The 13,057-nt window shown below is 37.2% G+C and overlaps 1 protein-coding gene across 2 annotated transcripts in view; it reads right to left on the bottom strand.

Annotated features, from left to right (window-relative positions):
- The window catches only part of LOC150104054 (DENN domain-containing protein 1B-like), a 251,038-nt gene that overhangs the window by 198,575 nt on the left and 39,406 nt on the right, over positions 1 to 13,057 (bottom strand). For both annotated transcript variants that reach the window (XM_090396720.1, XM_090396721.1), the window contains exon 3: positions 1,500 to 1,543. In XM_090396720.1, the coding sequence (XP_090252846.1) occupies positions 1,500 to 1,543 (44 nt within the window). The remainder of the gene's footprint in view (positions 1 to 1,499; positions 1,544 to 13,057) is intronic.

Below are 13,057 nucleotides of genomic sequence, written 5' to 3'. Positions count from 1 at the left end.
ACAGAATTTTTACAGTTTATTAATCAGTCTGTTTTAAGTTTGTGGCTCAAACTCTGAACATATGTACAGTAGCAAAAATATTAATCCGAATACTCACATTTTAAAGAAAATTTTAATTTTGAAAGAAAATATGCAGAAAAATTAAACTCGAAATTTACCTAATAATCCACATGTGCTCCTCTATTCCTAATAAGTTCATTAATTCGCTTAGCCATGGAGTCTACCAATGTAGAACACATATTTCTTATTTCTGCATCTCAAAACCATACTTTTAGAATGAATTGTATTATCCTTTGTATACAACTAAATTTTCCAAGTCTCTTTTTAGCTATGGACCACAAATTTTATATTGGGTTAATGTCAGGAGAGTTACCTGGCCACTGAAGCAATTGGATGATGTGAATTTTGAGGAACTCTTTCATTTTTTTGAAGTGTGGCATGGAGCAAGATCCTGTTGGATGACGAGCTCTTTGTCTTTCTGGATCTGTGAAACAACTCTTTTTTCCAATAGTTATATGTATTGGTCACTTTTTATGATACCATCAGCAGGCACAAGTGAACCTGGACTGTCTTGTGTAAAAACCCCAGAACATCTTTTTAGCTGGGTGTTTAGGAGCTTGTTGAAGGTGGGTGGGAGAAGTCTTCTCAGTCACTGATTTGCAAACATAGGGAACTTGCTCTCCTTAGAGAAAGAAATGGCTTTCATCTGAGAATATGACCTTTTTCCACTTCTCATCAGTCAAATCTCTGTACACGTTTGCCCACTGGAGCATCTTTTTCTAGATAGCCTTCATCCACAGTTGTTTCTTTTTTGGTCTGTGGGCAGTCTTCCCTGCTTCCAACAATCTTTAACAGACTGTCATGTCAGAAACATTAATCCCACTAGCTGCCAACTCTTTATTTAAGTCTACAGCAGACAATCTTGGATTCATTTTGCTTTTCCTAGCTAGTAAACGATCTTGAGTCAGTGTAGTTTTCCTTTTTCACCCACATTTTCATTTTCTGTTAGAAAGAAAAGGTACCAGTCTCCCGAAAACTCTTTAAAATCACATTAATAGTATCCAAACCAACACTGCACTCATTGTGTGCTGAGAAAGATTACACATTTTTGAACACTTTCTTGGAAATGTATGCATTTTATAGCTGCACAAAATGAATAAAACACTATGAATGTCAACTTGATTACATTATTAAAACCATACAGCACTCACCCAAAATAGCGAACTAAAACCAAAACCGAAAATAGTAAACCAAAACCAAAATTACTGTGAACTGAAACAAAAAAAAAAAATCATCACCATGCTCACTGGAGGCCAGAGTGGCTTGGAACAAGAGTTTGTATTATCTGGCCTTTCACAGTAGTAAAATATACAATAGATATACAATCATTGATGAGTGGTATTCACATAAAAAAAAACACATTTGTCATAAGGGTTTTTCTTTTTTAAATAAATTCAGTTCTATATTTTAATGATATTAAAAATGAGAAGCATCTATACCTCATCCTTATAGTTATGTGGATATTTCTGGAGTATCCAGGCAGCTAAAAGAAAAAGAAAGAATCATGATTTTATAATAAAAATTAAGTTTTAAGAAATGTCATGAGTACATTCCTCACAAGGGAGGGAGCTTTTAGGTGTTTTATTTATCACATAACAACATCAAAGATACGTAGAATCAATTCATATACAAAGGACCATTTCAAAAGTTCTGTACACTGCACTTTCACATCAATTGTAAGCTAGGCATAGATTTAAAAAAATGATCTGCTCTCATTCTGTTTCTAGTGAACTTATTCTACAAAACAAGACTTTAAAGATGTGGCCTCATGTTGAACAACAATGTAAGGCCATGTGCTTCACCTGAAACATCTAATCGTATGGAAAAGTAAGTATGGATGGAAAATGCCTTCTTATTTCCATCTCCCACCCCCCACATCCCTACACAAGTCTTCCAAACTTCAGTTCCTTAAGTTGAAAAATTACTTCATGGAAAATGCTTTACTACTACTGATGAGGTTTCTGATGAAGTGACCTGACTTATCAAGCAACACCACCACCAATAAAATGTTTTGTTGACAGGAATACAAGACGTAACCAAATGTTGAGCATGAAGTGATAAGGAAGAATGGAGATTATATTGAAGATCTATAAATGCAATTTTTAAATAAATGTTTAGTTTAACAATAGGAGTACACTGTGCAGAACTTTTAAAATGATTAAAACAGCAGCTATGCATTTTTATGCAAAAACAATACTGTTTGTAGTACTTGGAAACCTCCATAAAGTCTAATGATTCATCATGAGATGGTTTTATCATACTCCTAAAATGCATAAACAAAATATTCCATCATTCATGCAATGCATTTCCCTTTCCCTTATCCAATTCATTGTGCAGAATTTGAGTGCTAGATATCTAAGGCATGGCCAACATGATCTAACTGACCATAGTTCTTGCTGTAGATACTAACAGATCTCCCAGTTTGTCCATAATATGACAAGTTGCAAGAACAAGGAAGTTTGTACACACCTCAAACAGAATAAGGGCAGCCAGATTCAAATGCAGTTTGAAAGTAGTGAGAGATTTTTTATATATATATATATATATATATATATATTTCTATCATATTCTGGGAATTTTTTCTGAAGTATCCCAGATATATGGAATAGCATTAGCTACTACGATTTGTATGTCAAATACAGTACAAGACACAGGCTACATGACACTACACAACTAAGTATGCTCAAGTATAACTGCTTTGTTAACTGTTTACACTAGCTTGACCTCAGGCAAGGAAAAAAATGAAAAAATAAATAATAAAAAAATTACTTATATTGTGCGTGTGTATGTGTGTGTAGATACACACAGAGGGTAAAAAAACAGAAGGAACTACATTAAATGCACCTCTACAATCCTGTTATCTCTAGGTTTTCTTGTGTTAGGGTTCTGCCATGTTCTTCTCGATGCTATATAGGTTGCAGATGAGTCTTTCACACTCTTTATTATTATTATTATTATTCAGGCCTCCATGGAGTCAAAAGACTCATCGTGGGAGGTCCTTCCTAAGAAACACAAAGTCTATCATACCACTCCTTAAACTCACTGACCGTTCTCGCTCCCACCACTCCATCAGGCAATGCATTCCACGGTTCAACCACCCTCCACACAAAGAAACCACTCCTTACCCACTTGCTCACAGTTTCCCTTCGTAACTTCCAGGGATGGCCTCTTGTCATCACTCCTTCCCGCTGTTCAACCAAGCGAAAGAACTCCCCAGTGTCAACCCTGTAACCACCTCTCAACAGTTTAAAAGTCTCACTCATATCACCTCCCCTTCATCTATCCACCAAACTCTTAAGTCCACATTCCCTCAGCCGATCCTCATAACTATCCTTGTACAGTCCTGAAGCCATCTTTGTCATCCGTCTTTGTATCCTTTCCACAGTTAGTTTATCCCCTTCAAATCCTGGGGACCAAATCTGAGAACAATAGTCCAAGTGTGGTCTGATAAGAGACTTATACAACGGAATGATAACCCTCTTATCTCTGCAGGTCAGTGTCCTTCTCATAATTGCAGCAATCCTCTGTGTTACCTTCACCACCTTTGCAATATGTCCCCTAAACTTCAGGTTTCTATCAATCATCAACCCCAGATCTCTTGTCTCCTCCCACTTCCTCCAGTATAACTCCTCCCATAGAGTATGCAGCATCCCATCGATGTTTCCCAAACCTCAAGACCTTACATTTTGCTGCATTAAACTGACACCCCCATTCATTTGCCCATCTATCTAGTTTATTTAAATCCTCTTGCAGGGCTACCACATCTGCATTATTACTAATAATCCTTCCCAGCTTCGCATCATCTGCAAACAACTGAATATCCCCTTGCAATCCACTGGCAATGTCATTAATATAGGTTAAACAATATAGGTCCTAGTACTGAGCCCTGTGGGACCCCACTTGTAACCCTCTGCCTCTTTGAAACTGCTCCACCATACACAACTCTCTGATACCTATCAGACAGCCAATCCTGAATCCAGTTGACCAATCTGACATCCAGATCCATGTGCTGCAACTTAAATATCAGCTTATCATGTGGCACCCTGTCAAATGCCTTCGCTAAGTCTAAGAAAATTGCAGTATATGCCTTTCCCTCATCTAATGTTCTTGTAACTTTATTATAAAAGGCTAGCATATTGCTAAAACAAGAGCGCCCTTTCACAAATCCATGTTGACTCTCAAAGATAACATTACCCTCATCTGCCCAATGCTGTATACGGTCCCTCACTACTTTCACCAAGATCTTTACTACTGATGACACACAGACTGGCCTATAATTAGACACTTACAATCTGTTACCACCCTTATGCAATGGTACTATCTTACCTTCCTTCCATTCCCTGGGCGCCTTTGCCGAAGCCAGACTTTCATTGAAGAGCCAGGTCAAAGGCACTGTCAGTTCCCTAGCCCATTCTCTCAAAACTCATGGTGAAATACCATCCAGTCCCACAGCTTTACTGACATCCAGAGTACTCAGTATCTGAAACACACTCTCCTCCCGTACCTCTAAGCCTCGAACCAGCCCTATCCCTCTAGCATTAAAACTGACTCCTCTAGGATGAAATACTCCAATAAAGTGTTCATTGAACAATTCCACTATGTCCTCTGCATCAGTCATGCTATTCCCATTTTTATCCCACAATGTCATTCTTCCACAGTCATTTCTCCTCCTACTGGCCACATAGCTAAAAAATTCCCTAGGATTTTCTTTGGATCTTAGGGCCAATCTCCTCTCATATTCCAGTTTCACTTTCCTTACCACACTAGTCACTCTTCTGGCCTGTGTCTTATATTCTTCATGCATCTTCTCTTCACCTGTCTCCTTATATCTCTTCCACAGCCTCTTTTTCACATGCAATTCCTGTTTAATATTGTTTGTCATCCACTTTACTCCAAATTGTGTCCTCTTCTTCACTCGTGGTATACAACTTACCATTGCTGCTAACAAATATTCTTTCACAATTTCCCATGCACTAATGATATCGCGGCCTTCCAATTCCTCCCTCCATGAAACTTCCCGAAGTTGACGTCTAAGACTATTATAATCACCTGCCTTATAATTCCACATACGTTCCCGTCTCTTTGATACTCCTGCATGTTTATTCATTTTCTAAGTCAAAACCATATGGTCACTCTCTCCAACTGGTGGGAGAGATAGAGATGTCAACTCAGTTATTATCAACTCTTCTGATGCTATAACCAAATCCAAAACTCTTGAACCTCTTGTTTCCTCTGTTACATGCTGCCTAAGACATTTGTCTCTCAAGAATTCTAGAAATTCCATTCCCCTATTGCTACATGCATCTTCCTCTCTCCAATTTATACTACTGTAGTTAAAATCTCCCATAACAATCATTCTTTTTGCACTTGCCAAACTTAGCTGTCTAAACATCTCCTGGTTCCCATCCTATGTGCTCCTGGGCCTGTAGCAACACCCCACTAAATATCCTGTCCTGCCTACCTCTACCTCACATCATACGCTCTCAAAATCATTTGTCTCACTTCCTTCCAAAGCCTCCACTCTTAGAGGACATAGGTCATCACTTATCATAAGCAGTACCCCACCACCACGCTTTCCCCTCCTATCCTGACGAAAAATGCTATACCCAGCGACTTCTATTCTTGTTATATCCCCTTCTGTCAACCACGTCTCAGTGATCGCAATAATTTTTGGCCAGGCTGATGCTATCTGCGCCACCAATTCCTCTCCCTTATTCCGGATACTCCTGGCATTAGTATAAAGCATATAAATGGCATTGTTTCTATACCCAGCATTATCCCTTCTAGACTCCACTGGGCTCTTGGAATTACTAATCCATCGTTCCTGTTGAGATTAGGATAACGAATCATCTTGAATTTTCTTTCAAACCAGGTTTTAGTCTATGGTTTAGAGACTAAAACCCAGTTTGAAAAAAAATTCAAGGACACTTGTGAGATGATTCATTATCCTAATCTCAACAGGAATGATGGATTAGTAATTCCAAAAGTGTGAAAGATCCATCTGCAACCTATATAGCATCAAGAAGAACACGCAGAGCCCTAACACAAGAAACCCTAAAGATAACAGGACTGTAGAGAGGTGAATTTGATGTGGTTTCACTGATTTTTTATTACCCACTGTATATTTATTTATTTGTATGGCATGAATAACAAAACATGCAATACAATAGACTGTCACTTTAAAAATATATAAAATTAAAAGTCAAAAGGCATTTTAAAAACCAATAAAATTAAATGGTTACATCCATATTGGTCAGATAGTTCATAGCTTAGGGTGTAGCACTTAAAAAGTCCAATTTGTCTCCTGAATATGCTCTGAGATAACACTGAGTCACAATGATCCACAGTTTGTCTTTGAGCTCCACAATGTGGGGGATGGTTGTTTACCCCATTTAAAAAGCATGTCTGCACATACACCATGACCAGTTCGTATTCTATTAAGCTGAGTCCAGGATTTTCGTGGGAAGTGTGAGCAAGCATCAAAACTTTCTTAATTCTTTGAGAGAAAATTTTGTGATGCCATCTGTCTGGCTGTCCCACTGTTCTTGCCACTTTTGCTTCAGGTCAAAGTTAGATTGTAGTAGTAGTTAGTCTAATTGTAGTGGTGGATGTCTTGATCTCAATACTTGATCAGTACAGGAATACTTCCTGTATTCCTGTACTTCCTGTATTAAGTACTAACCCTGTGCAGATTCGGTGGAACAATGTTGCTAAGAGCTGGAAGCCAATGTGTGGGCGTTGATTTAATTGTGCCAGAAATCAGTCTCATTGTATTATTTAGTTGGCTATCAACAAATTTAACATGTGTGCTATTTAGCCACACTTCTGAGCCATATTCGGCAACAGAGAAAACTAGACCAAGAGCTGTAATCTGCAGATTATTAGCTGTTGCTCCCCATGTTGTGCCTATTAGTTTTTGTATTATGTTGTTATGAGTTCTTAACTTAGCAGAAACGTTTGTTAGGCGTTGTTCCTTGTAAGAGAGCGTGCATTCCAGGATCACGCCCAAGTACTATGGAAACTTACTGTGTCGTAGTAAACATCCTTCAAAGAAGATATGTAAAGTGACATCTGCCATGTGATTATTAAGGTGAAAGCTTGATACTTCTGTTTTGTCTGGACTGAGCTGAAGCCTCCATTTTTTGTAATATTCACCTATTGTTTTCAGATCTTTTGCAAGTACCTCTTCAGCCTGACTCATGTTTCTGTGTCGAATGGCAATTACAGTATCATCAGCATAACAGAATTTGCGTGAGATGGTAGCAGACAAGTCATATGTGTATAGGTTATAAAGTAAGGGTGCCAATACTGACCCTTGTGGAAGACCATTATTAAGTTTTCGTTGTCGGGACATTTTATTTCCTAATATAACTCGAAACGTTCAGTGAGCATGGAGGAAATTAAGTGTGCAGTCCATTTACATGGGACAATGCTAAGAAATTTGTATATAAGACCTTCACGCCATACTGCTGTTAGGTCCAAGAAGACAACTGATGTTTTTTCTTGCTTCTGAAATCCAGCTTCTATGAATGATGTTAAAGTGAGCACTTGATCACAGCAACCATGTTTTTCTCTAAAACCAGCTTGTTCAATCGGGACATGCTGCATAATTGGTATGGAAAATCTGTTGTACAGAAAGCGTTCTAACATTTTATAGGCGCAACTCAATAAAGCAATAGGTCTGTAACTTTTTGCCTCCTGGGGTGGTTTTCCAGGTTTAAGAATAGCAACTATTTTTGACTTCTTAAACTGGCTAGGTAGTTTAGTTGGCCAGTCAATAATATATCAGAAAAGAATTCATAGAGTAATTTTATAGTATTTGGCCTTTATTAATCAGAAATTCAGGATGGACACCATTGAAGCCTGGGGCCTTGCCTGCTTTGATATCTTTTATGACGGCTTTTACTTCATCTATAGTGAAGATTGAGGCATATTGTGAGAAAGCAGGGACATTTGCTTTTAAAGCTCTAAGTTCTTTCTTAACTTTCTTGGTATGTTCAAGGTTCCTAGGTGCCCTTGACATATTAATGATTTGATTAGCTATTTTCTAAAGGGATATAACTGTGCTTTTTCTTTTAGGTAGATTAGTTGTGGATAGTTGTTGGAGAATATTTCAGGCTTTTCTACTTGATCGTTTGAAGTCAAGGTTTTTAACCGTATCAATTCATTTTGTTTTTCGAGATGAGTTCAGGCTATGTAGTAATTCATCTGCTATTTCAGGATCTTCACTTTTCAGGAACTCTCTGTAGAGATATCCACTCTCTTCATTCCATCTGGGGACATAATCTTTTCCGTAACCTCTAGGGATATATTTTTTCACAGTTGATATGACTGCTCATACAAATCTCTTGTACTCCGCAACTGCAGCAGGTATCCAACAAACACATTTATCAATTAATTCGCAAAATTTCTCCAATTTGCTTTTTTAAAATTCCAATGCAGTTCGTGGAAAGGATCTTGCTATAGTTAGTGTCATACCAATTTCCAGTAACACCAGTTGATGTTGACTGTGTGGGAAGTTGGAAAGTACATATCGTCTGCTGGTAATGGTTGCCCTTCTGTGTTTATTGAAACAAAACATAAGTCCAGATTAGACTCTGTTTGCCATGCTGATGATCTAAAGGTGTTTCTATCCTTGCCATCAAATACAAGGTGTATATTATTTATTTCTGCCCATTGAACGAGGGTAGTACTGCAGTCGTTGTTATCATGGTACTTCCATTCTTCATGATGGCTATTAAAATCACCAATCCATACTGTTGGATGTTGATAAGTAGGTATCACATCTATAGAGACCATGATGTTAAAGGAGATTTATAGACATTGACTATTGTTATGTTGTGAATTTTCACACTCACAAGATGGGTATCGTTATCACATCTCTTTGTCAAGACAGAAGCATTTTCTATATCATCCTTGATATATGTTGCAATGCCATAATTCTGATGGTATGTAGCACCAATCAGAGTGTAACCAGTTATTTTTCCTCTTCTATTAAGGTCGTCTTCGTTTTCAGTATGCATTTTTTGAAGAAGCACAAAGTCAATGTTATTTTCTTGTAGTATTTTGCAGAGATAGTCACATTTTGCTCTGTTAATTCCCTTGATATTCAGTTGACACATCTTAAGGCTAAATCCCAGTTTTTGTCAGCATCATCAATAAAATTAGAAAAATCAGTATATTGTTTGACTGCATGCCTTAACAGGAGAACTAAATGTTAGACTGACTGCCAAATCGCTCTAACTCAATTAGCGTTACCCAGGGTGCACCACTGGGAGGTGAGCTAGATTACACTCTGTATATTATTATATATATACAAAGTTTTATTTTATGCATTCCCCACCCCTTGCAAGAGGTCAGGCTAGTATAAACAGTTAACAAAAAGCAAGTTATTATTATTATTATTATTCAGGCCTCCATGGAGTCAAAAGACTCACTGAGGGGAGGTTCCCCACCCCCAAGAAACACAAAGTTCTCACCACTCTATCAGTCAACGCATTCCTTGGTTCACCCACCCTCCACACAAACCACTCCTCACCCTCTTGCTCACAGTTTCCTTTTGCAACTTCCAGGGATGGCCTCTTGTCATCACTCCTTCCCGCTGTTCAACTAAGCGAAAGAACTCCCTGTAACCACCTCTCAACAAAAAATTTTGTGGGCTTGTCCAGGATTTGAACCCGGGACCTCTCACACTGTAAGCGAAAATCATACCCCTAGACCAAAGAGCATACTTATGTGTAGTGTCATGTAGCTTGTGTCTTGTTCATATATATGTTTTGCTGATGATGAACTTCGTATAGAAGTCAAAACTTGAATGTTATTTTCTTAATTGTAAGTAAAGTAATTTTTCTAATGTGTGCTTTTGTCTCCATAAATACTACACAATTCGGACCACTGAGTGACCTTGAAAGGAAGACTTAAAGTAAATAAAATGGCTACAATATCAAAAAAAAGGTTAATGAAATAGATGTTCCTCCCATCACCTCACATTCTTTTTAACAGACAGATCATATTAATACTAATACTATATCCTATAGCTGGGGCACCTCATAAAAAATTTCTGGAACATGAAAGAAATATTCTTTGCATACTTTCAAACCTCATTCGAAAATGACAGCCCTTATTCTGTTCGAAATGTGTACAAGCTTCCTTGTTCATATAGCTTGTCATATTGTGGACAAACTAGGAGATCTGCCATAAGTATTCTTTCTTTTAAGATTACACGGTGGTTCACATTCATAGTGGAGAATTTATGGGGCCAACACGTGTTAGAATTATTACTTTACTTAATATTCAGAAAGTAACATTCGACATTTTGACCTCTGTATTGAAGTCATCATCAGGAAAAATACATATGTATAAGATACAAGCTACATGACACTGCACTATACAAAAGTAAAATGAATCTAAATGCTTGTTAATATTTTAACCTAGCCTGACCTCTTGTGAGGAAAAAATTAAATAAAATAAAAAATAAATTATATTAAATAAATAAAATTAAAAATTAAAATACAAATAAATTAAAAACAGAACTACATTAAACATATCTAAAGTCCTCTCGTACTGAGATTTTCTTCTGGGCTTGTTCTGGTTGTTATAAGGGTTGCAGATGAGTCCTCCACATTCTTAGAATGATTAATCCATCATTTTTGGATAATGTTTTAGCATTTCAAAAGCATCTTTGAATTTTCTCTCAAACCAGGTTTTGGTGCGGTGTAGGGACTTGGTGCCTTTCTATTCGATTCTGTGGCATGTTTGGAGTGCATGTCTGATGGGACTGTTTTATCATAGTAGAGGTATTTAATGTGTCATTTGTGCTCGTCTTTTCTGATTGGGATAGTGCGTTCTGTTTCCCCCTTTGTAAGGTAGGTTGCAGGTACATTGGATTTTGTAGCCCCTGGGTGGACCAAGTATGGAAGAGCTAAGTAAATTTCTTAATTTTGTCGGGGGTTTGAAGGGTCTTAATGTTGTATTTAAGTAGCATTCTGTCTATTTTTTCCGAAATGCCTCTAATATAGGGTTATGGCTATGTCATTCTTGTAATCTTTTTTGTTTTTAGTAGCATTTTTATGGAGGATCTTGTCAACCATTTTTTAAAATATTTTTTTAATTAATTTTTTTTTTATCGTAGCCAATTCTTACAAATGTTTGGTTAATGATTTCGAATTCTTGGTTCAGAGCTTGTTCATTAGAGCAAATTGTTAGGACTCTGTGTTTGTGGGTGCTTATGACTATTAGTTTTTGTGTTGAATGGTGGTATGAATTTTTATGTATGTATTGCCTTGTGTGTGTAGATTTGCAGTAGAGTGCGAAGGAGAGATGTGACGAGTGTATGTCTAGAAAAGGCAGAGAGTTGTTTTTGATTTTGATGGTGAATAGGATATGTTTGTGTTGTTTGTTCAGATGGCTTAGGAATGTATTTAATGTTTCGTGGCCATGGTGCGAAATGGCAAAAATATCATCAACATATCTAAGCCAAATTTTGGGCTTTAGGCTGGCCGAATCTAGAGCTCATTACTTGAAGCTTCCATGTAAAAGTTAGCTATTGGGGAGGTGGGGGGTTGATCCCATGCCTGTACTTCTTTTTGTAGGTAAAATTATTTGGCACACGAAATACCCAGAGTGAAGTACATGAGCAAAAAAGGGCCGTGATGTCGGGCAGAAATATGTTCTATAAATCAAGAATAGTATCATTGATCGGGACATTAGTGAAAAGGGCAGTTATGTCAAAGCTGACTAATAAATCTTCATCATTGAGTGTGATATTTCTAATCTTGTTCATGAATGTTGTGTATTTCTTTTATGTAGAAGGGGGGATGACCTACCAACTCCTTGAGTGTGGCCACTAATGTCTTGGCTAAGTGATAATTAGGGTTGTTGATCTCTTCAACTATCGGTCATAGTGGTGTTTGTTTTGTGTATTTTCAGCAGGCCATAATACGGTATTAGTTTTTTGGTTGTTTCTTTGTTGAAACATTGAATGTTACTTTCCTAATGTTAAATAAAGTAATTATTCTAACACGTGTGTTGTCATCATCATCAACAAATTCCTGCATTGTACCCTCAAGGGGGTGTACAGGGTATGACAGTACTACATGAAACAAAAATTACATCATTACTAACTTCCTATCTACAATTTTCCTTCAAATCAGTCTGTTACTTGTCAAGACTCCAACATTATCAGATCTTATATTTCTATCGTCTAAGTTAAAATTGGTTTGAACACAGTCTTGTATACAGCTAATTTAGTGTTCCGACTAATTTCTTTCTTATTCCATATGAATTTATTCAATTGACTTCCCACGATACCAGCTTTGCTGATTCTGTTGTCTATTTCTATATTTAGTTTACCATCTTCAGTAAAAATTGTGCGTAAGTAGCTGAAATGTTTTACTTGTTCCACAGGTTCTCCATTCACAACACAGTTGACATTTTCAATGATTCTGCCTATTTTCATTGTCTTTGTCTTTTTATTGCTGACCTTCATACCATATCTATTACAACAGCTATTCAATTTAGTCAGAGAATCTTGCAGACTTGTAGCGGATTTATTTAGAAGTATAACATCATCTGCATAAAGCAAAGAGCTGACATTAACATCTCCAATTTTGATATCAGGTTTAATACCACATTCCTTCATAATGTGATCCATATAGATAATGAATAACAGAGGGGATAATGTACATCCTTGTCTCACACCAGATTTAACATTAAACCATCTTCCTGTACTTCCTTCAATTCTAACTGCTGACTCACAACTCAAATAAAGACTAAGTATTGCTTGATATAATGCCCCATTGACACCATATAACTGCAGCGTATTGAATAGCTTCTCTCTTGGCACCTTGTCATATGCCTTTTCCAAATCGACAAAACTTAAATACAGATCTTTGTTATATTCCCAGGCTTTCTCGACTATTTGTTGTAAAGTGAAGATCTGATCCTGACAGCCTCTATTTGGCCTGAATCCAGCTTGTTCTTCACCAAGCTTTTCTTC

Source organism: Typopeltis vanoorti, chromosome 8, assembly GCF_054136105.1.
Source record: "Typopeltis vanoorti isolate ZY-2024b chromosome 8, IOZ_Tvanoo_1.0, whole genome shotgun sequence".
NCBI classification, from domain to species: domain Eukaryota; kingdom Metazoa; phylum Arthropoda; class Arachnida; order Uropygi; family Thelyphonidae; genus Typopeltis; species Typopeltis vanoorti.
Note: the sequence above shows the minus strand (reverse complement) of the source record. Positions and strands in the feature narration are given on the sequence as shown.